General features: G+C 41.2%; 1 protein-coding gene across 1 annotated transcript in view; it reads right to left on the bottom strand.

Annotated features, from left to right (window-relative positions):
- Window positions 1-27,214, bottom strand: part of LOC147021686 (cadherin-2-like) — a 42,536-nt gene that overhangs the window by 2,648 nt on the left and 12,674 nt on the right. Inside the window, exons 3-14 of the mRNA XM_085891926.1 lie at window positions 23,945-24,177; window positions 23,689-23,844; window positions 23,228-23,377; window positions 22,928-23,072; window positions 21,531-21,703; window positions 10,104-10,238; window positions 9,799-9,984; window positions 9,269-9,519; window positions 8,890-9,032; window positions 8,557-8,784; window positions 1,640-1,873; window positions 1,380-1,513 (exon numbers count right to left, since the gene is read on the bottom strand). Coding sequence (XP_085748052.1) covers window positions 1,380-1,513; window positions 1,640-1,873; window positions 8,557-8,784; window positions 8,890-9,032; window positions 9,269-9,519; window positions 9,799-9,984; window positions 10,104-10,238; window positions 21,531-21,703; window positions 22,928-23,072; window positions 23,228-23,377; window positions 23,689-23,844; window positions 23,945-24,177 — 2,168 coding nt within the window. The remainder of the gene's footprint in view (window positions 1-1,379; window positions 1,514-1,639; window positions 1,874-8,556; window positions 8,785-8,889; window positions 9,033-9,268; window positions 9,520-9,798; window positions 9,985-10,103; window positions 10,239-21,530; window positions 21,704-22,927; window positions 23,073-23,227; window positions 23,378-23,688; window positions 23,845-23,944; window positions 24,178-27,214) is intronic.

Genomic DNA, 27,214 nt, shown 5'->3' with positions numbered 1-27,214 from the left:
GTCTGTCTGTGCAGGATATCTCAAAGGTTCTGGACAGATTTGGACAAAATTTGGACAGTTTGAGTGCGCGACAAGGACGAATTGATGAGATGAAGAAGATCTGGGCACGAGAATTTTTTAAGTGATTCTTCAGCATTGAGTGATGGGGCTAAAAACAACAAATAGCACAATATTTCAAAATGCTGTGTATGGATTCTGACAAAAAAAAAACAAAAAAAAAACAAAAAAAAAAAAAAAACTTGGACGAGTTGGGAAGGTGTCAAGAACAAGCCAATTCGATTTTGGTCACAATCAGGACACAGTGGGTTTACAATCAGTGGGTTACAAAACGTAAACTATTCAGTCTGTACACGCTCCACCAATGCCGTTCTAGTTTTCCATGCAATGCATTACAAACATCGGCCTCATCTCCGTTCGAAGCTCAACAACTCCCAGCATGGTTCCTGTGCAGTCTTGATTCAATGGCAAAATAAACTCAGCTAGAACTCTTAAAAATTTGTGCGAAGAGACCTGCTCATGTGCTTAAGATGAGTAATCTGGTGACAATATTTTACGATCAATACAATGCCATCTTGTTTAAATCGACTCGTTATTGCACGCACTCACTCATCATCATAAACGTAATGGTTTGCATTATAAATCGTATCATGTAATGTTCCAAAACATTGGGTGGGGGCAACGGAGGTGGGCAATGATTGCGACAGTGACTTCCTAGTTCACGGAAGCACAACAAAACACAAAATCCTGTCCGTTTTTGGTTATTGTGTGTCGACCATTATTTTGCAATAAATATAGTGTAAGCCACACCAGTTCTCTCTCACAACTGGGTGTCAAGTTGACCTGGTGTCTAGTAACTATGGTGATGTTTTCAAATGTTGCAGCCGCTGACTGTGTACATCTCAAACCAAAGATAGCATTGAGGAATTCACGCACCAGAAATTAATGTACAAAAAAAAAAACTTTCACCCATGCATGGCAGCAGCCTTGAACCACAACAGTTAAATTGATCACCTGATCCTGCACAAGAAAACATTTTAAGTCAACTGTCGAGCTGAGTAGACAACATAGGATGGAAATAACACAGATAAGCGAATGCCAAAGGATGTTTTCGTGTTTAATCCAAAGTCGAACCTGTGTGCTTTCAGAAAAGATTATTCAATTGTGACCCACACACGTAAATAAGCATCAACCTCAGCCTTGAGGTGCAAACAATATTTGTAATGACAAGCACAGCTCATTTTGCCTCTTCCATAAAAAAAGAATTATGGTCCCACGGACAAGGGACTGTGTGAACATTCAAATGGAGAAAATGCATCAGGAAGTACAAGCAATGTTGTTCGGATTTGCCATTATAATTATTATTTGTATTTTTCCATTACCTGATCCTCCTCTCCTCCTCCCTCCTCATCATACTTCAAAATATTGTCTCTTAGATCATCATCTTCATCTTGTCCAAAAATTGGTACTTTTCCTTTCGCTTTCTTCATGTACATCACAAGGAACAGGACGAGTGCTGAAAATAAGCAGCATCGTTAAAACGAGTCATTAACTTAGAAATGACAAAGCCCCAAACAATGCAAGCACGCACAGACACACACACGCAGAGTTATTGAAAGTGCAAACAACAAATGAGGATTACCAATCAAAAGGAGCAAGCACAGCAATAATCCGAGGATGCCGAAAGAACCAAATCCAGCTCCAGCAAGGGCTTTACCCTTGTTCGAACAGACTCCGTTGCCCTCACACTGGCACACAGTTAATATCATCGAAGAAGTCCCAGTACGTGCCGGTGTTCCCGAGTCAGAGATTTCCAAGGAGATATTGTAAACCCCTGTTGGCAGTTTATTCTTCTGCCTCAAAATGCCGTGTTCACCTTCAGAGACGAAAGAAGATTAGTATGCAATGATTAATTGAGACCAGCAATTTGTTCATACACATACGATAGCCAAAAAATGGCATAGTTTAACAAAAGTCTTGATGGATATCCAAGGCTCACTTATCAACTTTACCCAATTTAGGAGACACAAGGTTATGGTGAATGAACTAAGAGTCCAAATGCAGTTTGAATGTTACTAATGGGTCTTCAATGTTCCAATGCTACTCAAAATACTCCCATCTGCCGTTTTGACCCTCATCCCTCAAACATGGACCTCACCATGAGGGTGGGGGTCGGCGTCATAAAAAGCAACTCAACTCACGATGCACATGGAATGTTATGGCTTCCAAATGGGAAAGTATTCCATTCCAAGAGGTGAAATCATCGTGAAAGGTTCTGAGCCATGAGCGGAGGGACCGTTTCTCCATCATGGTCAGGATGTCAAAATAAATAAAAACAATAACCCCCAAAAATTTATTGGTCAATGATACTTTGTTTTTGACCCAATGAAACAAAACAGCACAAAAGGTTATATTGTCAAAACTGTTCATTCTTTATAGAATGAAGAACTCGTGTTGCTGGTGAAGGCTAGCGAGCATCGATGCATCTGGGTGGACAGGTAGATCAATGTACGACAACAGGATAACCGCTAACCCTACATAAGTAAGAAAGAAGATATTTCAGATGTTAACCAGATAAAACTTTTTGCTCCAAAAAGTGAGCGTCCAAGATGTGAGCTTCTCCTTGCTTCACAAGGTTAGTTAACATATTTCATCCATTGTTCGTCAACTAATCATAAAAAAATGAAAATAAAAAAAACAAACAGTACATTTAAAACTATGAAGGCACTTTTCTACGATGTGCCTCCGCCCACATCATTACATTACTAGGCTCTCTATACATGCACAAAGTTTCATTTAAATCCCTGAACCCAGATTCAAAACATGACATAATTATGGCTGTCAGACCATGCAACCGATCAGGTCGACATTTAAAACATATATTACCCATGACTACTAGATCATAATTCTGACGTTTCATAGATTGATGAAACGGTTCAAGAGAAAGAATTTTAAAAAGATTTTTGTGGAATCCAATATGGCTTTCACACCATGTGACCTATTAATTATTTGTGAACACCCCGGTATCCCTTAGGCTTGGGGAACATGTGGGTGAAATTTCCTCTCAACCTGTCAAACCATTCTGGAGAATATTTGTAAAGGTGTATTCTCCAAAAAAATTATCGCTGCCAAAGCAACTTGCATATGACATCATAGGTGGAGAACTTTTTGTTCCTCATGGATAGGCGATCGTGCATGCAAAGTTTCTGCTCGATCTATTCAGCCATTTTTGAGAAGATGATTTTTGAAGGCATTCATTTAAAAATTTTTTTTTAAATAATAATAAACTAGAGTAATTCAACTGCACGCAGTCGACGGGTATGCCTCCGCTCTCCCGCACAAACACTTGAGTATTGACATATTTGACCCTTGACCTTCATCATATCTGGCCCAAAATCTAATCAGTTAATTGCCCTGTCTAACTTTACCTTTGTACCAAGTTTGATTAAATTCTGTCCAATATTTGAGTTAGGGCGTAAACAGTAAAATTTCAGAGTTTGACCTTGACCTTTATCACATCTGGCCCAAAATCGAATCACTTAATTGTCCTGTCTTACTTTACCTTTTTACAAAGTTTGAGGAAATTCTACAATTTGCTTCTTCAGTTATCGCGTAAACGAAAATCCGGACGGACGGACAACCCAGAAACATAATGCCTCCGGCACCCTTGGTGTGGAGGCATAATAATTCTCGTATCCAGATCCGGATCTTTACCAAAATCGAATCAATTTGTCCTTGCAACACACCCAACCTGTCGACCAAGTTTCGTCTGAATCCATCCACAACTTTGAAATAGCGTGCTATATAATTGGTTTCGCCCTATCTCGCAATGGTGAAAAAAAAAAAAAATCACTTCAATTATAGCAGTCTGATCCGGATCCAGATCTTCAGCAAAATATAATCAGTTCGTCCTTGTCACACACCGAACCTGTCAAATTTTTGATATATCCTGCAAACAATGAAACAAACAAGCAGTCAGAGACTGGTACTTATGAAATCGTCAACTTGACCTCTGACCTTGTCTAATAAAAGTTGTCACTCGAGAAGGTAGCGACGCAAACCAGAAGTTTCTACGATGAATCTGTACCAAACCATTAAAAATCATAACGTCGACCGAAGCAAAAATCTCCATTTCTCCACGCAATTATTTTATCAGTCACAAAACCGTAATATTCGGCCATCCACCAACAATCTTTACATAATCTAACGGCTCAGCGAGTCAGGCATGCGACGATAACCTTTATTGGGATAAAAAATGATTTTAAACACCATCTTTATCGAAAACACCGTCAGTGCACACACGCAAAACCATACGCGAGTCAACGATGCGTCTGCTCGAGCGCACTGCATCACGTGACGACCCGTGACGCACGAGTGAAATATTTTTTTATACAATCTTAAAACGTCTCCAAAACATCCGATTTTTACCAGAATTTTGACAACCGAGTTTTAAGCATCCTAAGCGATCGCAAAAACCAGACAAAATTAAAAATCGAAGTTAAAACGAACTCGTAACGTCGAGCGAAGCAAAAATACTCCATTTCTCCACATGAATTTACGGAATTATGTTTGACCTCACTGTGACCTTGACCTTTGACCGATTTTGACCAAAATCTAATCAGCGCTAGCCGTCACCCTCCTGAATCACGTGGTGTAATTTGACATTGGTAGCTTCTTCGAGTTATCGTGCCTACAAACAAACACACAAACACACAAACAGAGGACGGAAGTCATCAATATACTTACTAAATCTTTAGATTTCGTAAGTAACTAGAAGGGCACTCGGTAGAGTGCATACCTCTGCCCCAAAATGCCTGATCCACGAGAACAAATCTGGCCTTATACATTTTTGAAATATGCAACATATCGTTTTTGAACCCCATCTCTCAATGGTGAAGAAGCACTCAAAAAATTCCAGAAGTCAGATCCAGATTTGGATCTTCAACAAAATCGAATCAATTTGTCGTGGTCAAACACCCAACCTGCCCACCAAGTATCATCCGAATACGCCCATAACTTTTTGAGATATCCTGCACACAAACAAAGATAGACAGACAGAAAGGGGTGAAAACAACCTCCACCTTCCGTGGCAGAGGTGAAGAAAGACCCATCCACATCTCTCACCTGTGAATGGCGGGAATAGCCAATCAGCTTTAACCTAATCAACTAAACCCAGGTGGCTAGGATTATGTAAATAAATTGACACCTCCCATGCTCTTCCAGCCGTAGAAGCTGCATAAAGCAACCAAGAGGGCCCACACAAGATAGCGCTTTGCTGTTTCAAACCCTTCGCAGAGTAACTCCACAGCTATATAGACATTTACAAACAGTACACACGAGAATCCCAATGTGACACTTCCTCAGCTGCCGGACCGATCTCATCGCTTATTGACGAATAATCAGCGACAGCGCAGAGAGCAATGCATACAAATGAGGCTCCGAAGTATGTACCACGTGGAAATGTCAAAAGCAGTCAATATATAAGTAATAAATACCCAGCAACATCTCTCACCTGTGAATGGAGGGAATAGCTAATCAACTCTCACCGAATCAACCAAACCAAGGTGGCTACAATTATACAAACAAATTGACCAACCAATCCTCAGATAAGCAAGCAGCAGCCTATTCACTCTTCAGATCTGGATAAAATCACAAGCTGGCCTAACACGTAGATTATGTCTTTCAATCCTGACAAATCTCACACTTTCATGATATCTCTCCGAAAAGACCGTCTGGAACTCACAACACCCCACCAACCCACCGCCGCCCACCCCCCTCCCCCCCAATCTACTTTCGCAACAATCCTCTTGAAGAAGTCCTTTCATTCAAGCTTCAAGGTTTCACTATCTGCTACGATCTTTCCTGGGAAAGGCACATTTCCAACCTGTCCTCCAAAGCCAGTCACCGACTGGGCATCCTCCATCATGCAAAGACCTTCGGCACACCTGAGCGCCTGACCATGTACAAAACTTTCATCCACAGCCTGATGGAGAACTGCTCTCCCCTCTGGGCTGGTGCTCCCGCCTCTCACCTTTCTCGGCTTCAAGCTGTGGAAACCAAGGCAATTAAGATCATTGGTATCTCCCACGATGAGGCAGAGTCTTTGGGGGTGTGTGTCACCGCAAGTAGGTCGGTGGTCTGTCTGCTGCAGTCTCCTCTCCAGCCTCACCCGCCCCTGCTCTTTCTGCTATCTGTCCCGCCCATATTTCCACAGGGCGCTCAAGGTCCGCCAGCAACCCTCTTCTGATAAAACTACCAAAATCAAGAATCACTACTCACCTTCACTCTTTCATTCCTCTTTTTCCCCACCTTTGGAACAAATTCCCACACTCTTCAATCCCACTCTTCCCTCCAGGTCTTCAAAACAGCTGTTCACCACCATCTCTTATCTTTCCCCATCAAAAACAATGATCTTTTCTTCCCCTGGGAATCACTCCAAACCCATCTACTTAAAATTCCCTGCTTCGTTTCCTGAAGTCCCTGTAGTGTCCATCTTGTTTGCCTCATGTACCCTGCCTGCCATTTCTCGTGTCTATTCCCCACTGATTTGTGCTTCCCTCTCATCTCCTGCATGTTAGCTCTTATATGAGCCTTGACATTATACACAATTTTTATATATATATATATATATATATATATATATATATATATATATATATATATATATATATATATATATATTTGAAAAATCTTCGATTTTCACAAATAACAAAAACACACACAGGTGAAAATACAACTTCCTTCCACCTTCGGTGGCAGAGGTACCTCGAATGGCATTCCATAGAACAAGTACCTCCACCAAGCTGAAGTTTACTTTTTGTATCCCACCGATAAGCCGGATCAACATCCATACATTTACCAAAATTTAATCAGCTTGTTCTCATCACCTATCCAACTCATCAACCAAGTTTCATCTGAATTCATCCGTAATGTTATGAAAAATGCTATTGTATAGTTTTTGGCCCCATCTCTTAATGGTGAAGAATCACTTTTTAAAAATTTTAATAATCCGCATCTGCAGATCTTCACCAAAATGAAATCAATTCATCCAAGTCACACCCAACCTTTGCACCAAGTTTCATTACAAGCCATCCATAAAGTTTTTATCCTGCTCACAGAAACAGACAGACATGAAAACAACCTCTGTACACCTTAAGTGGAGGAGGTAATGATTAAAAAGGAACAGATCACACCAAAATTTTTATATTCAAAGCACTATCTTGTTCTCTTGTGAAAGTATGGCCAGAGTTAGCAAATTAAATAGTTGCAAAACATGACAACAATGCAAAGATGGACCCAAGATCTTGCTTCAGTTTCCTTCCAAGTAATGGAGTGCTATCCGTACAAGTGTAGATTCAGCTTTTTGACATTGAGCTCTCATGTAAACGAATACATGGTGGATTGGAAGGACTCCCAATAAAGCACCCCTGCAGACACAGCTTCTTAGCCGTACTCAATAAGAGAAAGCACGGCAATGGAGCACTCTGCGAGTGCTACATGCATGCAATTCTGGTTGCATTTGATTTTAAACTATGGATTGAGTGGCATCAAAATAAATCTCGACAAGGCATGTGCAAGGAGAGAATAAACTAACTTTGAAATTATGCATTTGCATTGCAGGATTATGCATTAACCAACTTGCTAAATTTTGACAAAAAAAAATAATCAAATTGTTTTACTTCAGCCTTGTTGCTCCAGAAGTAGCAAACAAACCCACCTGTCCACTTCCATGGTCAGTCACTGGAATAGGTTGTCACTTGAACTTCGAGGCATCACAATCAGCCATGAGCTCTGCTGGGCCAAGTACAAAGCAAAGCTGGCCAACAAAATCTGTTGCAGCCTGAGCTTCCTCTGTTGATCCAAGTCCTTCCTTGGAAAATCTGTGCTACTCACAATCTACAAGGCTTTTGTCTGTAGCTCAATAGAGAATGGACTGGTGCTCCAGCATCACAATTCTCTCTCCTGGATGCTGCGGCATGTAAAATTCTCAACATTATTGAAATGTTGAGAGCTGGGGAGGGCCAGACATTGTGCTTCGACAAAGCCGAATCACTGAGTTACTTCCACATCACAGGAAGGTTAGTGGTCTGTTCTTTACCACTTCCCCAATAGTACCCACTCTGTTCTCTGTCCTCCGGCACTCCCCAACAACTCCAGGATGCACCTGTTCTTCTTGTAACGCTCTTGTTTAAACGTTCAAAATCCAGGATGTCTGCACACCACTTTGTGCCTCGCTTCTCCAGTCGATGGAAATACCTTCCTGAAGCTGTGGCTTCTCACTCTTCCCTCCAGGGATTTGGGCAGATAATGGACCTCTAGTTTTTGTAATCCCATTTCTTGACACATCACCTTTATTACCACCATTAATCCTTCTTTTACATGTAGATTTCAGCATTTCTTCCCATTTTCTCTTTTTCCCTTGCCGGTTGTGCACAATTGTTTCCCCACAACACCCACTGTTAATCTTAACTTGCCCTTTCCAACAAGCCTCATTCTTGTGGAGTGGGGAGAAAAAAAAATGCTCACAGGAGTAATTAAAGGACAGTGAATATTACTTACCAGATTTGGCAGAAAGAGTCCAGTTCTCGTTCACGCCAGGATGATTGTAGAGCTTGAAAATGAAAGGGCCCGTGTTTGGGGGAAGGTCTTTATCAGTGGCTGAGATGTTTATGTTGGCTAGAGTCCCCTCACAGACATCTGCCGCTTCAGGAGACACCACAGGGTTGTTGTCATTCACATCGTTCAGTTTGAGCAGAAGTGTTCCCGTACCAGTGGCAACAGGATTACCTGTGTGGGTTGAGAGCCCATGATAAAGAATATGCGAATAACACTGGCACAAGTCCTGCTTTGTGAGGTTCAAAATTCGACCTCAACTGATGAGAGCAATCTCACCGTTGTCTATTGCTAGCACTGTGGCCTTGTAAACATTTTCAATCACACGTTCATGCTCTCGGTCTAGCGGTGCCTGGGTCTTCACAACACCCGTTTCTGGGTCAATGGAAAGCCACTGCAAGGGGTCATCCCGCATTGCATACCTTCAGAGGACAAAAGAAGAAAATCCAGCAAACACACAAAAAAAACCAAAAGATAAAATAAAATACCATTGCAGATAGACAACATTTCCATGCATGGAGACTCAAAATAAATGGTTAATACACTTCAACCACGAAGGATTTTGTCCTTAAAAGAGGTCTCAGGCAAAGATTCCAGCAAGTTGTGCTTGTAATTTTCATCATTTTGAAAAACACATGAGCAAACTTCAATGACCCACCTGATTTTTTGCAGCATTGCTTTATCAGGATCTTGCGCTGTCATTGAGAGTATTTCTGTGTTGATGGCGATGTCTTCCGACACAGTAACCGAACGTGGAGATGGATCAAATATAGGGGGTTCATTAACATCATTGACTGTGATGATAACGGTGGCAGTCGACGAGTCCTGCACACCACCTTGAAACAGTGGGATCATATTCTTTGCTTGGATAACCAGCTCCAATTTGTTTCCAGCCTCAAAGTCAACTGGCTGCAGGACAGGAGCAGAAAACGAGGATGGGGAGCAAAAAGTAGCCAATGTTGGATTTGATCGCAAAAAACAAATTAGTCAGGAACAGAATTGAACTTCAACAGCTTCGTTTTAACTAAAAATGATAATAATATTTACAAAAATTAACAAAATTTGATTAAACAGCAAGTCACTTTTTTCTTCTTTGCTTTTTGTCAACTCAACTACAGCTGCAAGCAAAAGTTCAAATGATACACTCACCAAGAGAAACTCAAGCTCTCCCAACAATGCACAACATACCTTTACAACAGTAACCATGCCATCATTGTTGGTGGGATTTGTCTTGATGAGGAAGCTGTTCTCAGGGTCGCCAGCAATAACTGTGTATGTAGCTTGCCAGGCTGGGGAATCGCGTTCATCTGAGTCAGTGACGCTCACATTTGCCACCACCACCCCGACAACATTCTCATTCACTGCACCGTAATACTGTAAGGGCACATCATTATGATGTTGTGCATAATTATGCAAGCAAAGAAGAGTACAAACTTGGGGTTTCATAAATAAATAAATTGTGTTTCATGACATTTCAACAGCACTTCACTCACATTTGATGTCGTGAATTCTGGGAGATTGTCATTGACATCTGTTACTTCAATGATTGCAGTTGCAGTGGTAGCAAGACCGTGGCTCTCTCCAAGCATATCTCGGGCCTCCACAGTCAATATATACTTGAGAGTTTGCTGCCAAATAAATAAAGATAACAGGCATGCTCCAACATCAACAATATCTAAACTGAGCAGTTACAATTATGCTGGATTTAGTACTGTGACTTGAAATCACAAACATAAAGACCAATATTACAAACAAGTTTTGCTGACCAATGGAAAGATTAAATGGCACATGAACCACATGCGCTATTTAATATTTTCTATTCATCAAAACTTAATACAACAGAGCAAATGGGGACGTTGCCAAAACTTCAAAATCGACATTTAACAGTTATCGGGCTTACAAAGAGGGCTCAAACCCGGTTCTACCACAGGTTCCAACCCCAATACTGGCCACCACATACTTCAGCCTTACTCCAGCCCAAGCTCCGATATATTGAGAAGGGTACTCCCGCCCGTTGGGCCCAAAGGGCAGGAGTGCCTGCAAGCAATACTCGATCAAAAAAATTATCGAGTTTATCGTTTTCCAAAATAAATAATGCCCAGATTTATATGCTAAAATTAAAAGCAAACAACAATGGATCAAAGAGGAACATTGACATAGACTGCACACGATTAGATGTGTGAGAAAGGAAAAAGGTGTGTGGAGAGGTCATTGCAAGTAGAAGAAAGAAGGGCAAGTGTGGGAGAAAGCATTGGATGACAACAAGCAGCAAAATTGAAAGACTGGAGGGAGGAGCATGAGAACGTCTGTTCACAGATAGAGAAGTATATGAGTGTGCAGCTGAGAATTGTAAACTAAAGGTGTGGGCTTCTGAAATAATGTATGCAACCTGAGGAGGATGACAGGTGACAGGACACATGGACAAGACGAGAATGAGGGCAGAAGTGACATCATACAACACAGTCTACAACCTGCCTGTTGTGGGTGAAAAGCAGAGCTTGGGATGGTACAATTGACTGCCAGGACATGACAAAAACAAATAGCCTTGGATTATATCACTTGTAGAGCAAGATGCGAAACAGCTGCATCAACCCAGAGAAGGGAACCATACTCGATGATATGGTGGTTTAAGGTATACACAGCAATGAGATGGAGTGGCTTAAAATAAACTTCACACTACAGAGATTACCGAGGAATCATCTGGCCTTAGTACCAGCTCAGTAATGGGGTCCAAACAAAGCTAAGTTATAACAAATCAAGGCCAATGAGCTCCAGGGATCGCACTTTATGCAGGTTGGCCAGAGAAAATGACTTTGGGTTTCCAGAGTTGAAAGATATGTTCCAGGCAGCTGACCAACAGCTTATTGCATCTCCAAATGAGAGATGAATATGACAACAGCCTGCCTCTCAAGTATATTAAACTGTTCTGCAAGAGTGGCATCATGGGCAAAATTGTACAAGTTATCCAGGGAAGACTGATCATAAGTGTAGACAGAGAATCAAGTCAGAAATGCTAACACATGGGACAGCAGTCTCAAGAGACCTGGATATATACAGGGTGTCCCAAAAAAAATGTACTCGCATTTTGGCTCCTCATAACTCATTGAATTTTTCATTTTTTTCAGATCAAATTGACCCTAATAATGGCAGAAGTACGACTAGGTGTTGAAGAAAGAAAATTTATCATAAAGTGTTACTGGAAGCACGAAAACATCATGGAAGTGCAAAGACAATTTAGAAGGCATTTTCACAAAGATCCACCAACGCGACGCACCATTGCTTGCATCCGAGATAAGTTTGAAACAGATGGAACTGTGCATGACGTCCATAAGGAGCGTTCAGGAAGACCACAGCCATCAACCACCCCCGCAAAGGAAAATCAATTGCTGGAAACCCTCCACCGATCCCCATGGAAATCTGTACGACAAATGGCTCTTGAGACAGGAATCCCAAAATCAAGTGCCCATCGCATTTTGAAGCGAATTAATTGGAAAAGTTACATTCCAACATTAATCCACACTCTAAATGAAGACGATCCTGACCGGAGAGCTGAATTTTGTGAGTGGTACCTGGGCAAATGCGAAGAAGATGCAGCATTTCCATCCAAAATTGTTTGGAGCGATGAGGCCAGCTTCAAGTAAAATGGCTCAATTAACCGACGCAATTGCACGTACTGGGCTCCTGAAAATCCGCATGTTACTATGGAACACCATTTAAACTTACCAGGGGTTACAGTGTGGTGTGGGATATCAGCATTGGGCATCCTCAGGCCATTCTTTTTTGACCAAACTGTCACTGGGGATATTTACTTAAACTTGCTGCAGGAATCTGTCAGTCCACATGTCGAAGAGATTTACTTTCAGCAAGAGGAATCACCTCCCCACTACCACCATGATGTAAGGGCCTATCTCGAAGCAACTTTTCCGAACAGATGGATTGGGCGAAGAGGTAGTGTTGAATTCCCTGCGCGTTCCCCAGACCTCACTCCAATGGACTTCTTTTTATGGGGATATCTCAAAGATAAGGTTTACGGCTCAAAACCAGCAACAGTCGATGAGCTGAAAGAGGAAATTGAAAGACAATGTCTTGCAGTTCCAAATGACATGATTTGCAATGCTGTTGAATCCATCGGTCCACATTATTGGCTGTGTTTGGAATGTGATGGTCATCAGTTTGAACATTTGTAAACATGCATTTATCCATTAATCTTGTTTCTAAGTCAATAAATAATGCATTTATTATCATTTAAAGAGTGAGTACATTTTTTGGGACACCCTGTATGCATGTATATATATATGTATGTATATATATATGTATGTATATATATGTATATGTATATATATATATATATATATATATATATATATATGTATATATGTATATATATATATATATATATATATATATATATATATATATATATATATATATATATATATATATATATATGTATATATGTATATATATATATATATATATATATATGTATATATATATATATATATATATATATATATATATATATATATATATATATATATATATATATATATATATATATATATATATATATATATATATATATATATATATATATATATATATATATATATATATATATATATATATATATATATATATATATATATATATATATATATATATATATATATATATACATACACGAGACGACCCGTGAACCCGTTGGGTTCCTGTTGACAGCGGTTGATAAAAAATAATTTTTAAAAAAACAAACAAAAAAAAAAACCAGATAGCTCCAGCGAACTATACCGCTGAGGTCGTTTGCATTAATCAAATTCTCCCGGAGTACTTAACTGAATCGATTTTTAAATAATTTTTTTCATTGCCCGATTTGGACGAAACTTTATACTGCACACTGTAGGTGAATGGTGAGTAATGTGGCCCTCAAATTTTTGCGCTATTGTGTACCGTTTTGGCTGTATTTCGGGAACAAACATACATACGAGAGTTTTAGTAATAAACGAGATGACCCATGAACCTGTTGGGTTCCCGTTGCGACAGCGGTGGATGAAGAAAAAAAAAGAAAAAAAAAAGAAAGAAAGATAGCTCCAGCAAACTATACCGCTGAGGTTGTTTGCATTGATCAAGTAATCTCATAGAGGATTTGACTGAATCGGAAATTGATTTTTAAGGAATTTTTTTTGCATTGCCCGATTTGAACGAAACTTGATATTGCGCGTCAATGTGAAAAAAAAAAAAAACGGAGAAAAGAAAGTCGAAGAAATTATTGTGCGCAATCTTCCAAAACAATTTTATTACTGAACATGGAAGTGTCAAATCAAAATGGCGATGTATATTTTATGCTTAAAAATAAATCGTTTTGTCTATACTAAATCTTTGAGATTTTTTAAATCATTTCAAGAAAAAAAAAAAGATAGCTCCAGCGAACAATAACGCTGAGCTTTTTTTGCATTGATCAAATTCTCCCAAAGGAGTACTCGACTGAATCGGGAATTGATTTTTTTAATAATGTTTTTCGTTGCCCGATTTTAACAAAACTTGATACTGCACACTGAAGGCGAATGGCGAGTAATGTGGCCCTCAATTTTTTGCGCTGTGTACCGTTTTGGCTGTATTTCGGGAACAAACATACATACGAGAGTTTTAGTAATAAACGAGATGACCCGTGAACCAGTTGGGTTCCCGTTGCGACAGGGGTGGATAAAGAAAAAAGAAAAAAAGAAAAAAAGATAGCTCTAGCGAACTATACCACTGAGGTTGTTTGCATTGATCAAGTAATCTCAAAGAGGATTTGACTGAATCGGAAATTGATTTTTAACGAATTTTTTTTCATTGCCCGATTTGAACGAAACTTGATATTGCGCGTCAATGTGAAAAAAAAAAAAAAAAGGAGAAAAAAAAAGTCGAAGAAATTATTGTGCGTAATCTTCCAAAACAATTTTATTACTGAACATGGAAGTATCAGATCAAAATGGCGATGTATATTTTATGCTTAAAAATAAATCGTTTTGTCTATACTAAATGTTTGAGAATTTTAAATAAATCATTTCAAGAAAAAAAAAAAAAGATAGCTCCAGCGAACAATAACGCTGAGGTTTTTTTGCATTGATCAAATTCTCCCAAAGGAGTACTCGACTGAATCGGGAATTGATTTTTTTAATAATGTTTTTCGTTGCCCGATTTTAACAAAACTTGATATTGCACACCGCAGACGAATGGCGAGTAAGGTGGCCGTAAAATTTTTGTGCTATCGTGTACCGTTTTGGCTGTATTTGGGGAACACACACATACAGGATGACAGTTTTAGTAATACACGAGACGACCTGTGAACCCGTTGGGTTCCCGTTGGCAGCGGTTGATGAAAAAAATTTCAAGAAAAAAACAAAACAAAGATAGCTCCAGTGAACTATACCGCTGAGGTTGTTTGCATTGATCAAATTCACCTGAAGAGTACTTCACTGAATCAGGAATTGATTTTTTAATAAAAAAAAATTCGTTGCCAGATTTGAACGAAACTTTATACTGCACACCGCAGGTGAATGGTGAGGAAGGTCGCCTTGATTTTTGCACTATCGTGTACCATTTTGGCTGCATTTTGGGAACACACACACACACACACACAATGAGAGTTTTAGTAATGTATAGATATAGATATAGATAAAGATATTTATGGATCTGGAAACCATTTGCATTCAGCATACAGGTGTCCCAAAAGTCAGTTATCCCGTTAAGTACATGTGAAGTCAGATCCCTTTCTTTTTGTCTTGTGGGAGAATCAAAAATGTGCGTGGCAACTTCTTTTAGTTAGGTTATTAAATCTTTACATCTAACAACCAATAAGCCATCTGCATGACCCGCAGCCTGTCATGATCCACCGGCAACCGGCTGCACCACCATCGTACCTTTGCAACGTTGATACTGTGACTCGTCGAGTGTGGGCCCACGTGGAGGACTGACTTGAGTTTTCCGGGAGAGGCCGTTGACGAGCAACAGTACAACGCTGCAAGTTTGACCACGTGTGGAGGGATGGGCGGATTTCTCCCAAAAAGGCCGGAATCCCGCCCAGAAAGGGGCGGGCCCATGGGATCCCTGTCCAATCGAAGGCAGACAGTGAGGTGTGCTCCACGGAGCTCCGCCCAATACAAAGGCTCTTTTGTTGGTATTTAAGGGAGGGCGCGTCTGAAGTAAAAAGGAGGAGTTCTGTGGACGAGAGTTCGTGTGTGGTTATGAGCAGTGGTCACGAGCAGTCAGTTTTTTTCACGGTCGTTGGTTCGCGGAGGCTGAAGGTGGTCGGTCCTGTTTCGCGGTGGCTGTTGCGGGGAGTTCTGGGCTGTTTTGACCCCGACTATTCGCCACGCAAGCGCCGCCACGAGCCACGAGTCCCACACGTGCGACTGGGACCAAACCGACGAGCTGTTGGCAGGTGCCGTATCACAGAGTACTCCTTTTTATTCAACGACCAGGTACCCACGAACTCTGATCTCCAGATTGTCTCTCTTCACGGCTGCGATGGTTAAATAAAGACTATGGGGTTTCTTTTGTATGTGTGCGTGTGCGTGTGCATGTGCATGGACCAGTCTACAAGAATTGTTTAAGTGTTTTTTGCTTATTGTAAATATTTCCCTGCTTGCATATTCACATTAAGTCTTGCCTGTGTCTTTATTTTACTGTTAATAAATTTATTAGAAATGTTCCCAGTCCGTTTCTGTCCCTTCTTACATTGGTGCAGCATGGTCCGGGTCTGAGTACAAGCAGGGCTTCATCCCCGATAATCGGTCTATCATAGCCAGGATGTCCTGGGCAGGCCCCGCTCGACTGCAAGGAGCTGGAAAGGTAGGTAGCAAAGCGGTAGTTGGTAGTGTGAATGTACCACTGCTGGTTGAGTAAATCCAGTTCGACCAGGCGTTCCGAGGGCGTGGCTTCCCCCGAAGTTTAAATAGAGATGCCACTTAAGGAAATTGGTTTTAGACAGACAAATTTGCATATCGGCTCCTCCTGAGACCTATAAAGAGACTAGCGCAAGGCGACTCGCGAGGAGAGTGTGGAACTGGGGAGTTGGTTGTGAGAGAAGCGAGAAGCGTGGAGCGGAGTTGAGAGTTGAGCTGGAAGAAGGGGAGTGCGCGCGGTGGAGCTGCAGGCGGCGGGTCAGAACAAGGGAGCTCAGGTCTGAGGCAAGGAGGACGGCGACGAGGTTGTGGTGTGGGGGAAATTGCTCGTCTCGTCGCGGGACCCAAGCCAGCCAGCCACTCCCCTCCCCCAGGGCATCAACAATTTCCCCTTCCCCCGCGCTGAGAGTGCAAAGGGGGCCCCGTTCCTCCCTCACCCCAAATGTGGTGCCAATGAGCACGCCAGGGGCACGGAGTCTGGGCACAGCGTCGCGGACACTTTGCGGCTTGCCCGCCAACGGGTCACGAGGACGCGGGTAAGACCTCCTCCTTATCTTTCAGGGTGGCTTCCTTTTTTTTGCTTTTGTGTAAACGTGTGTTGGTGCCGTCTGTGAAGTAAAACTGTGTAAGTGTTGCCGTGTGTACGCGTATAGTCGGTTTTAACTGCTTTTCTTACATTTGCTTTTGTGCATTTTTGTATGGCTGTATATACGTGCTTTCCGTGTGTCGCGTAATAAAATACTTGCTTGTTGAACTGTGCCCGTTTCGCTTAGTCTTTTCTCCATTGATTCTCCATCCTGCTTCACTTAAGGGGTTCGTGGTGGGTGCAACATCCCGGTAATTAATCGGAACCGTCAAGGCCGACGATAACACCGCTCGGTTATCACTATAGCATGGAACGGACCGCTTAAGCGGTTCGTGTCCGGAGTCGGCCTGTGGCGTGGTACGATCGCCCGGTCGACCATTCGCACAGGTACTTAGGTAGATCGAATTTGGCGAGCAACCCTATCCTGCGCGGGTGGGCAATTGGCACGATCGTGGTGAGGTTAAACCCCCGGCATCGTTCCGAGAGGGTCACGACTGAATTGTCCGTCCGGTAGGCGACGTGCTGCGATTCGAGTTACGTGGCCGTTCGCACGCCAGCCGGCGTGAATTCGCAACAATATACATACACATATATATATATATATATATATATATATATATATATATATATATATATATATATATATATATATATATATATATATATATATATATATATATATATATATATATATATATATACATATATTGAAGAGCAGTCTGTAAAGCCATCACTCCATAAAGTGCTTAAGCCATGTAACTAACTATCTATATATTAATACTGAAGGACCAATTTTGTGCTCCTCCTCGCGGTCGCGTCACGTTTTTCTCGGTACTGTGACCTGGACTGAAAGAAACTTCGTACCTGTAAGAGTGCATCGCACATAGTGGCAATAGTCAAACTTCAACTCTGAAGCAGAATAAACACTTTTCGTTTTACATGGCGACGTATAACGTCACCGCTGAGAGGCGTAAGAACATCATGACGTCATCAGTCATTCGCTGACGTCATTACATCTGTCATCGACAGACCGTCACCGCTGAGAGGTATAATTCCACTCCTCGAAAATAGCGTCTGCAATGTAAAACCCTCTTCTGCACATGCTGACTACCTCAGAATGTGAATTTGACAAAAAAAATGTAACAAGAAACATTGTATCTATATATTAATACTGAAGGACCAATTTTGTGTTCCTCCTCGCGGTCACGTCACGTTTTTTTCTCGGTACTGTGACCCGAGAAGTTTTGACATGGTGTTTGTATGTCAAAGTAGACACGTGCACAAATCAGGAGACTTCTTCACAAGGAGTAGTGTACACCAAAAATGTCATGTACAAGGACGTTTTGTAGGACTCATTAGTTAGGTAAGGCCATGGAGTACATCGACTGGGATCCGGCTCTTACAAGAGCCGCCACTGGATGTCATATTGGGCTCATAGAACGGAATCCGTCTGTGACGGGGTTTCGGCGAGTGACTATTAATCACATACTGCATGACCGCTGTTTGCAGACGACGCACATGTCAATAAATCACGTACTATTGGAATGTACCTTTCAGTCAAGCCGTGTGACATACACCACCGATCAAAAGTTTTAGAACGCCCACATTTTTCCAGTTTTTACTGAAATTTAAGCAGTTTAATGTTTCAATGTACTCTGAAATTAAAGAATAGAACAAACAAACAATTGCAGATAAATAAAAAAAGAAATCATGGAATCGTTTTGTTGAACAAAATTTAATCTAAATTTTTGACTCGTCAAAGTAGCCACCTTTTGCAGACAAAAATGCCGAACATACCCGTGGCATTCTTTCTACAATGGAAATCAAATATTGTTCGGAAAGTTCTTCAACACTGTTGCAGAAGTTCCCACAAATGTGTTGCACTTGTAGGTTGCTTTGCTTTCACCCTTCTGTCCAGTTCATCCCAAACCAGCTCGATGGGGTTTAAGTCTGGAGACTGTGCTAGCCATTCCATGATTTGAAGCCTCCAGTCTTGTTCTTTTCTTCTAAGGTAGTTCTGACATCGCCTGGAGGTATGTTATGGGTCGTTATCTTACTGTAGGATGAAACCCTGACCGAGTAGGCATAGGCCAGAGGGTATTGCATGGCACTGCAAAATGCTGTAGTCGCCCTTATGGTTCAGGGTGCCAGTCACTCTGTGCAAGTCGCCGACTCTGGATCCAGTAAAAGAGCCGCAGATCATCACGCTTCCTCCTCCATGTTTGACAGTTGGTGTCACACACTGAGGAACCATCCTTTTGCCGACTAGACAGCGTACAAAAACCCTGCGTGATGAACCGAAGATTTCAAATTTTGATTCATCGGTCCATAAGACTTTCTTCCCGTTTACAATAGTTCATTGGCGGTGCTTCATGGCCCAGGCAAGCCTCTTTTTCTTATTTTGTCATCTTAGCAATGGCTTTCTTACTGCCACTCGACCTGTCAAACCTGCAGCTCGAAGTCTTCTCTTCACAGTTGAAACTGAGTCCTCCTTACTTTGGCCAGTGTTAAGCTGTGCTTGAAGCTGCTGTCCTGTGAGCCACCTATCAGGTAAGCTGTTGACTCTCAGAAACATGTCTTCTGATTGTGTTGCGGCTTTGGGTCTGCCAGACCTCTTCCTGTCAGAGTTTCCTCCAGTTTCCAAGTGCCTAGTGATGGTGTCGGAAACTGTACTCACTGACACCTTGGCTGACTTTGCAATTTCTCTAAAGGAAAGACCTACACTTTTAAGGGTTATAATGATCTGTCTGTCTTCCTTTGTTAATTGTCTTTTTCTTGCCATTATGATAGCAATATACTACTTCCTGTAGTGCAATATTGTCCAAATAATGCTTCAGAGGGTGAAGCAACACAGTCTGTTCAAACACTGCTTTTATACAGACAGCGGGTTTGTAACTCATCAACAAAAGTTGGGACACCTGTCGGAATTGTTTGCATCAACTTTCAAGGCATAATTTACTTCCATTGCTGCAGAACAGCTGCAGTTGCTAACTCATCACTTGTTCCCTGAAAAGGGCCTTTTTTAACAACTCTGAAATTTACATTATTTTTCAGTTTTTGGCAACCTAAACTATTTTTTTAACCTCTGGTAGCTTACCGCTTTGCTTTGTACCATTTCAGGTTATTCACTGGACTTGAACTGCTTAAATTTCAGTAAAAACTGCAAAAATGGGGGTGTTCTAAAACTTTTGACCGGTTGTGTAATATATATATATATATATACACATATATATATACACATATATATATATATATATATATATATATATATATATATATATATATATATATATATATATTATATATATATGCATATATATATATATATACACACACACGTCTTAATTACGTACTATTTGAACGTGTTTCACCCAGACCACACATACACCGTTCAATACTTTAGACTTCCGAGACCTCTTTGACCATTGAAGACCCTTTAAGATCCCGAAGGGACAAAAGACCATGAAGACCCCTTACACCTTTAAGACCCTTTGGACACCTTTAGATTCCTTCACCCTCCAGACCATATGTGCCCTTTTGATCCCATGAACCTGAAGACCTGAGCACTATTTGAACCCCTCGGAGCCTTCAGACAGATTAGAGAACTCAGACCACATCGGACCATTTTAATATTACAAACTAGCAAACACAGCCGGTCATTTAGCTGACGGGAATAGTAAGTCGGGGTGGAAGAGAGCGAGAGAGAGAGCGAGAGAGGGGTGAGGGGGGGTAGGGGTGGGAGCGAGAGAGAGGGATATGGGTAGGGGTGAGAGTGAGAGAGAGGGATATGGGTAGGGTTGGGAGTGAGAAGATGCACAGAGATTGCCCTAACCTCTCATATGAGATTATGTGCATCCATTGCTGGGTTAAAAAGCAAAATGACCATGGCACAATAGCCAAAGGAGAAGCCAATCTGAATTTTTTTTTTTTTAAGCCAACCTAGAACATAGTTCTGGGGAGTTGATGCAATCAAGCAGTGTCCATAGGTGAGTCAGTCCATAAACACTTCAGTCATTATCACTTGAACCAAACACACAATTTTGATGAAACTTGGCTACAAGTTTCATATCTGATGCCGAACAAAGTTATATTGACCACATCAAAATCTACTCATTAAGGGGGTTTACAGGGGGGGGGGGGGCGGTGCTATCTGTTGGATGGACATTAACCTGGGTGTCCCGTCTGCCAGCATTAGTTGGTGACGTTAAAGATCCCACGGTGTCCGTGAAGAGTAGGTGAGCATTGCCAGCACCCTGAACAAATTACAAATTCCTGCTCTGACTTCCTCTGTTTGAGTCAGGATGGTAACCCGAGTCAATAAACCCTCTGTTGCTTCAGCAGAACAGACGCTCTATATAAAGCATGGTACATTCTCATCGCTGGAAGAAAATGCCACAATTTAATTTGAGTGTAAAGAAATTCTTAACAAGCACATTTCAACTCACCTCCCTGTTTAGTCCAGACTTGATGGTGCTGATCATTCCAGTTTTGCTGGTGATGGTGAACATTACTGGGGAAGGTATTTGGGGTTTTTGCGATAAGATCGTGTAACGAATCATTGCATTTCTTGTCGTCGGATCATCTTTGTCCTCAGCTGTTACAGTCATGATGTTTGTACCTTGGAAGGAGACAATCATGAAATTTAATTCTGGTATGTACCCAAGAGAAGCATTCTTTCCAGCAAATCAAGTAAACAAGGTGGAGATCCCAGCTTGGCAACTTAATAAACAAGTGCAAATAGGGACTCCTCTATGTAAGCATATAGAAAGGAGAAAGAGGGAAAGGGGTACAATAATGAGAAAATGTATAACGTGAAATATAGAAGGAATAAGGGAAGAGCAAATTGTGCTAAAGACTGTGGCTAGAACATGAGAGGAGGTGAGGAACAACTCCATTTTCTATGACAGGCTCTCAAGGTTAATAACAGGAGTGTTAACAAAAGTATAGAAAAGTACAACCAACCAACAAACAGCACTTTGCATGATTCTATCAATTTTGAAACAAACTGGAAAGAGTAGACTTTGCCTCGGACAAGGTTCCATCCGTGATCCAGAAACTGTCAGGCCAACAATGTTCCAGCTCTGGCATGTGGTGGGCATTTTATAACAAGTTCACAACTCATCTCTGGCCATGTGTTAAAGGAAGCAAGAACAGGGTGGTGTAAAGCAGATATGATAAAGGACGCCAACAACTCCACCACACTCATGTGCATACATGAAACAGGTGCACCACCCAGTAACACTACCACTAATACAAACGAGACAAGTGCCTTTAAGCATGGTGACAATTGCACAACTGCTCATGTGCACCATTATAGTATACCAGATGACAGAAGTGGTCTTGTAAAGAGCAAACAGCAATGACATGGAATTGGTCGAACAGTGCAAAAGCTTCCATAGAGTAGCATAGGGCCAGAAATCTCATTCTGAAAGTTTAGAGCCAGGCCAATAATTAAATCCAACCCAAAGATTAGTGCACCATCCTATTGGATGGACACAAAGGTTAATATGTTCTTCAGGTTCAGCTACAAAGTAAAAAATAAAATAAAACAACCACCCATTGATTAACAGAGTCAGCATGAAGGCTTTTGGCACCTTTGTATGACACACACCTTCCCCTTCGCCTGTTTTCCCCAGAAGAGAATAAATCCCGACAGTAAACTGCCCCGGCCACACTCCCTCCAAAAAAAATAAAAAATAAAAAAAAATAAAGAATCATAATAATAATATGAAATAAAAATGCAAAAGTTTGTGCTTGCAAGCTATCATGTGGGGTTATGGTACCAGCATGCATGCTTGGACAACACTTCCTAAAACTATAAACAAACATCCAAACTTCCCACCTGGTGTTGATCCTTCAATCACAAAGCCTTTAAAAATCTCCTGTGTGAACTCAGGCCTGTGATCATTGATGTCCAACACCTTGATGATTATCTCTGCTGGATCTTCTGCTGTCCCCCCATCAACCTTTACTGCATGTACCAGAAGCTGGAGTGGGATAGGGGAAGAAAAAAAAAACAAAAATAAAACATTAAAGTGCATTTCACCAAACCCCTCCTCAGTCATGCCACCCAATGACGAGTTATGATGAATATCCACATACTCCTTCACACGTGCAAACTGAACAATCTCCATTACCTTACCTTGTATTCTGCACAATGTTCCCGATCCAGCTCCGCTGTAACTTGGAGTTTTCCGGACATCGCATCAATAACGAACAAGCCTTCAGGATTCTGGTCAGCTCCAGGACCAGTAATGCTGTACCTCAACTTGACAGGTTCATCAGATTTAACCTGCAACAGGATTAGAAACATGACTAAAGTGTAATCATAGCACTTTAACAAAGGCAAGACCAATAAAATACACGTTTCTATAAATGCATCACATTTTAAGAGTAGCCATTTGAAAGTTGGGGTGGGGGGGGAACAAAAAACAATCCACGAATGGCAGTCTTGCACACTGCAATTTCATCAACTGCTAAACATAAGTTTGGTCCAAATAGTTTGATGCATGGCTTCAATTCAAGGAGCACATTTTAGCAGCACGACCGTACAATTACATGCTTGCTGCACGTTCTACAATCTCAAGCACGAGCAATACTTACAGTGACCAGATACTTTGGGAAAGGACCCACGGAGTGCTCTGGTTCATTAATTGGTGGGATGACCCAACTACGCCTTTGCCTCCTACTGTGTCTGAACAGGTGCAGAACCTTGTCAGTGTGATTAGAAACCATGGTATTTGCTTCGTCTCCATGTTCCTATGGAAACAAAAAACCAAAACAAAGAAAATTCATATATTCTCCACCAATTTCAATGACAGTCCCACTCCCACTCTTAGAATAGTAAGGTATATTGCACCTTTTTAAAATGAGGCTTCTGATGTTTTTTGTGCTTCCTTTGAGCCAGCAGTTCCATAACTGCAGTCCACTGCATTTCTCCAGCCGTTTGGTATACATCCATAAACAAACGCAGGCCCAAATGCGGCACCTTCATAGTGGCCTTTGACACCAGCCAGCCAGCTTTATCCACCTTGAAGTTGGTGTCAAATACCTTGTAATGAACGTTCGGTCCACCACATGACTCAAATGGAACTGCAAATAACCAATGGCAGTTAATCAACCTATTCACAACATTGACCACAGATAATGCAAACTATCCAGTTTTCAGAGCATAATTTTTTATCAAAATCAATCATATCAAAGGGAATTCCCCCCCCCCCTCCCTTCACAAATGACGTGTCAATAAGGTGTAGGGATGGTGGACCAAATGTCTTCCTCCCATGTGAAAGTTCCTTGTGCACAAGTAACTGCTGTGTCAGGATGAGTGCCAGAATTTAATTAAAATGGTCTGCAAGCGTTTAGTGACTACAGACTACCTCTTAAAAGCAATTGTAATAAGGCTTGACATTTCTGATACAGCTTAGAAAACAGACTGTCGCCGAAACGCACGTGTGCAGTCACAAGAATCAGCAGGAAGTTAAAGCATTGAGCAGAGAAAATAAATAAATAAATAAACAAACGATCACCATGTAACCAAAACAGCATGCAATCATACACAGCCATGCTAAATTAATTCACACACACACACACACACACACACACACACACACACACACACACACACACACACACACACACACACACACACACACACACACACACACACACACACACACACACACACACACACACACACACACACACACACACACACACACACACACACACACACACACACACACACACACACACAGCAGCAAAAGAATAAATTATTTATCAAAGCCTGACATTTAGAGAACAAGCTAGTTCTTTTCCTCAGGTGTTAAAAGCAGTGATAACACGTTATGTTCTGTTGCTTTCCCAGCTCAAAATCTTCAAGCAGTCAGTCCGAGACACAAAGGCCCCTCTCTCCCTGCATGTAACGCATTAATTCCACACCCACACCTTTCCCGCCCTGGCATTTTGAGTACCCCTGTAAGTGTTTATATAAATTGTGTTCTTTATCGATTTGTTTAATATTCGATTCCAACACTTAGCAATCAAAAACATCGATAACAAAGGTAATCAGCCACATTTGTCTGATTTGTGAAATAAAGATGTATGCAATCTACAGTATGGCCACTACAATGTTAAGTTGTTAGTTTGAAACCAAAAAAAAAAAATTAAGTTTATAAATTCTTACAAAAACAGATTGTGGTTACATTTTATTTTATTATTGTTTGCTGAAAGACATGTTTGTTTCCCTTGTCTAAAGAATAAGTTGTGAATTTGTGACCATGTTGCTTTGTCGGCTTGATATGGGAATCTATCAGTTCTCATACTGCAAGCATGTGGAACGATAAAATGACATTTTTTGTTGTGGGTGGAGGGGGGGGGAGAGGTACGGGAGAGGAGGAAGGGCGGAGGTGGTCAGGTCTACATCGATCCTCTTAATCACTGAGGTTTTACATGATAAATAACTTTGTATGTTTGAAGTTAAGATAAATAAAGTTTATGAAATAGATTTGTCCTTCAAAAATCCCCCCCCCCACTTGTGTGACAAACAATCTCCTGTCCCAGAGAGTTGGGCAACCGTTAATGGCAAGTCATATACACAAAAAAATGGCCCAGACAGCTACGGCAAGTCATTTGCTACAAAGGGCAACCAAAACGACCCGCTTCAATTGCCTGTAAGTACAAAGTCAACAAAAAGGATAAAACAATCTTGCTCAAAGTTTTCAGATCACTTCTGCTAAGAATAACCTGACCTTTAATTTATGCTAGCACAGCTTGAAAGGCCCCAAGGTGCTTATTCAAAGACGAAAATGAGTTTGATGGAAAAGTGATTTGCAGCTGCTAAAGGCCCGGTCACACCTTGACGTTTTAGCCAGCGATGGCAACGTATTAAAATGTATGTAAAACGCTGGCTGACGTTGAACTTTTGATTTTTTTTTTTAAGATTCGGACGTATTCATAACATATTAGTAATGGACACAGAACGTTTCGTTGTGTTATAGATAACTTATACCAACGAATGCTGAACCTGTTGTTGGCCTACACAACCTATGCCCAACGATAGTCTAACTTCGGCATAGCGCGTTGCACGCATCGCTGACGATGTCGTGACGTAGCCTATTAAAAGGCTGACGCACAACGATTCGAATCATAACTGCAGTAGAAATGGAAATGACAACATCGCGGTCACACCTTGGCGATCTTGCCAGCATATGCCGACCTAAGAAAAATGTGTCTAAAACGTTGGGGCCACGTCAAATACGGTATGAGTAAGTTTGGTATACGTGAGTAGAACGCTAAAGTACGCTATCATACGTCGTAGCAAGTAGAGTACGTCAAGAAATTTTAAACATGTTCAAAATTTTACGACGTACTCGGCGTATGACACACGTTCCGCATGCGATGGGGATAAGTTTTACACACGATATGCGGACGCTTACACACGTCCACAAAGGCTACTTATAAGCTACTCATAAGTCGAAACACGTCGCGGTAATGTCTTTTTTATGCGAAACTTATTTCCAACGTGCTTTGAACCAATTATTTACGTAGTCCCAACACACATCGACGTATGTAGACGTATTCCAATGACGTCTTCCGGTCGACAAAAAAAAAAATGAATGTGTTTCTAGCTTACAACTGCCATATAAAGACGTGTTCCCAGCGGTTTTGGGAATTGGTATATAAAAATGCTGCTCATAAAAGGGGAACCCAACAGTGTTTTCGAGTTCCTTTTTGAGTGGATGTCCATGTCAGCAGTAACAGTATCAGTATTAGTGGTAGTTTGTTCATGTTGGCAGTAGTAGGTGAGTGTGAGGGGGAGGGTGTGGGTTATGATGGATCGTCCTTGCGTCCACGGGTAGGTTCATAGGCTGCCACTCAACGATTTAAATGGCTGCATCTCCACTATTGAAAGTAGACGCTTGTGCTCAACAATTGGATTTTTTTTTTACACTCAATGACTTTTAAACGGTACCACTCAACTATTTTCATTGTTTACAATGAACGATTTAAATTGCTGTCACTCGCCTTTGTTTTTTGATGCTGGGGTTTGGAAATTTGAAGCGTTTCTTCTGAACGTGTTAAAACGCTCAAACTCGACTATTTTAAATAGACGCTGCCGATGGACAATTGG

The sequence above is a fragment of the Eptatretus burgeri genome, chromosome 8, assembly GCF_056783735.1.
Source record: "Eptatretus burgeri isolate ZD-2024b chromosome 8, Ebu_testis_v1, whole genome shotgun sequence".
In the NCBI taxonomy this organism is placed as follows: Eukaryota; Metazoa; Chordata; class Myxini; order Myxiniformes; family Myxinidae; genus Eptatretus; species Eptatretus burgeri.
This window is presented reverse-complemented; position numbering and strand designations above follow the sequence as displayed.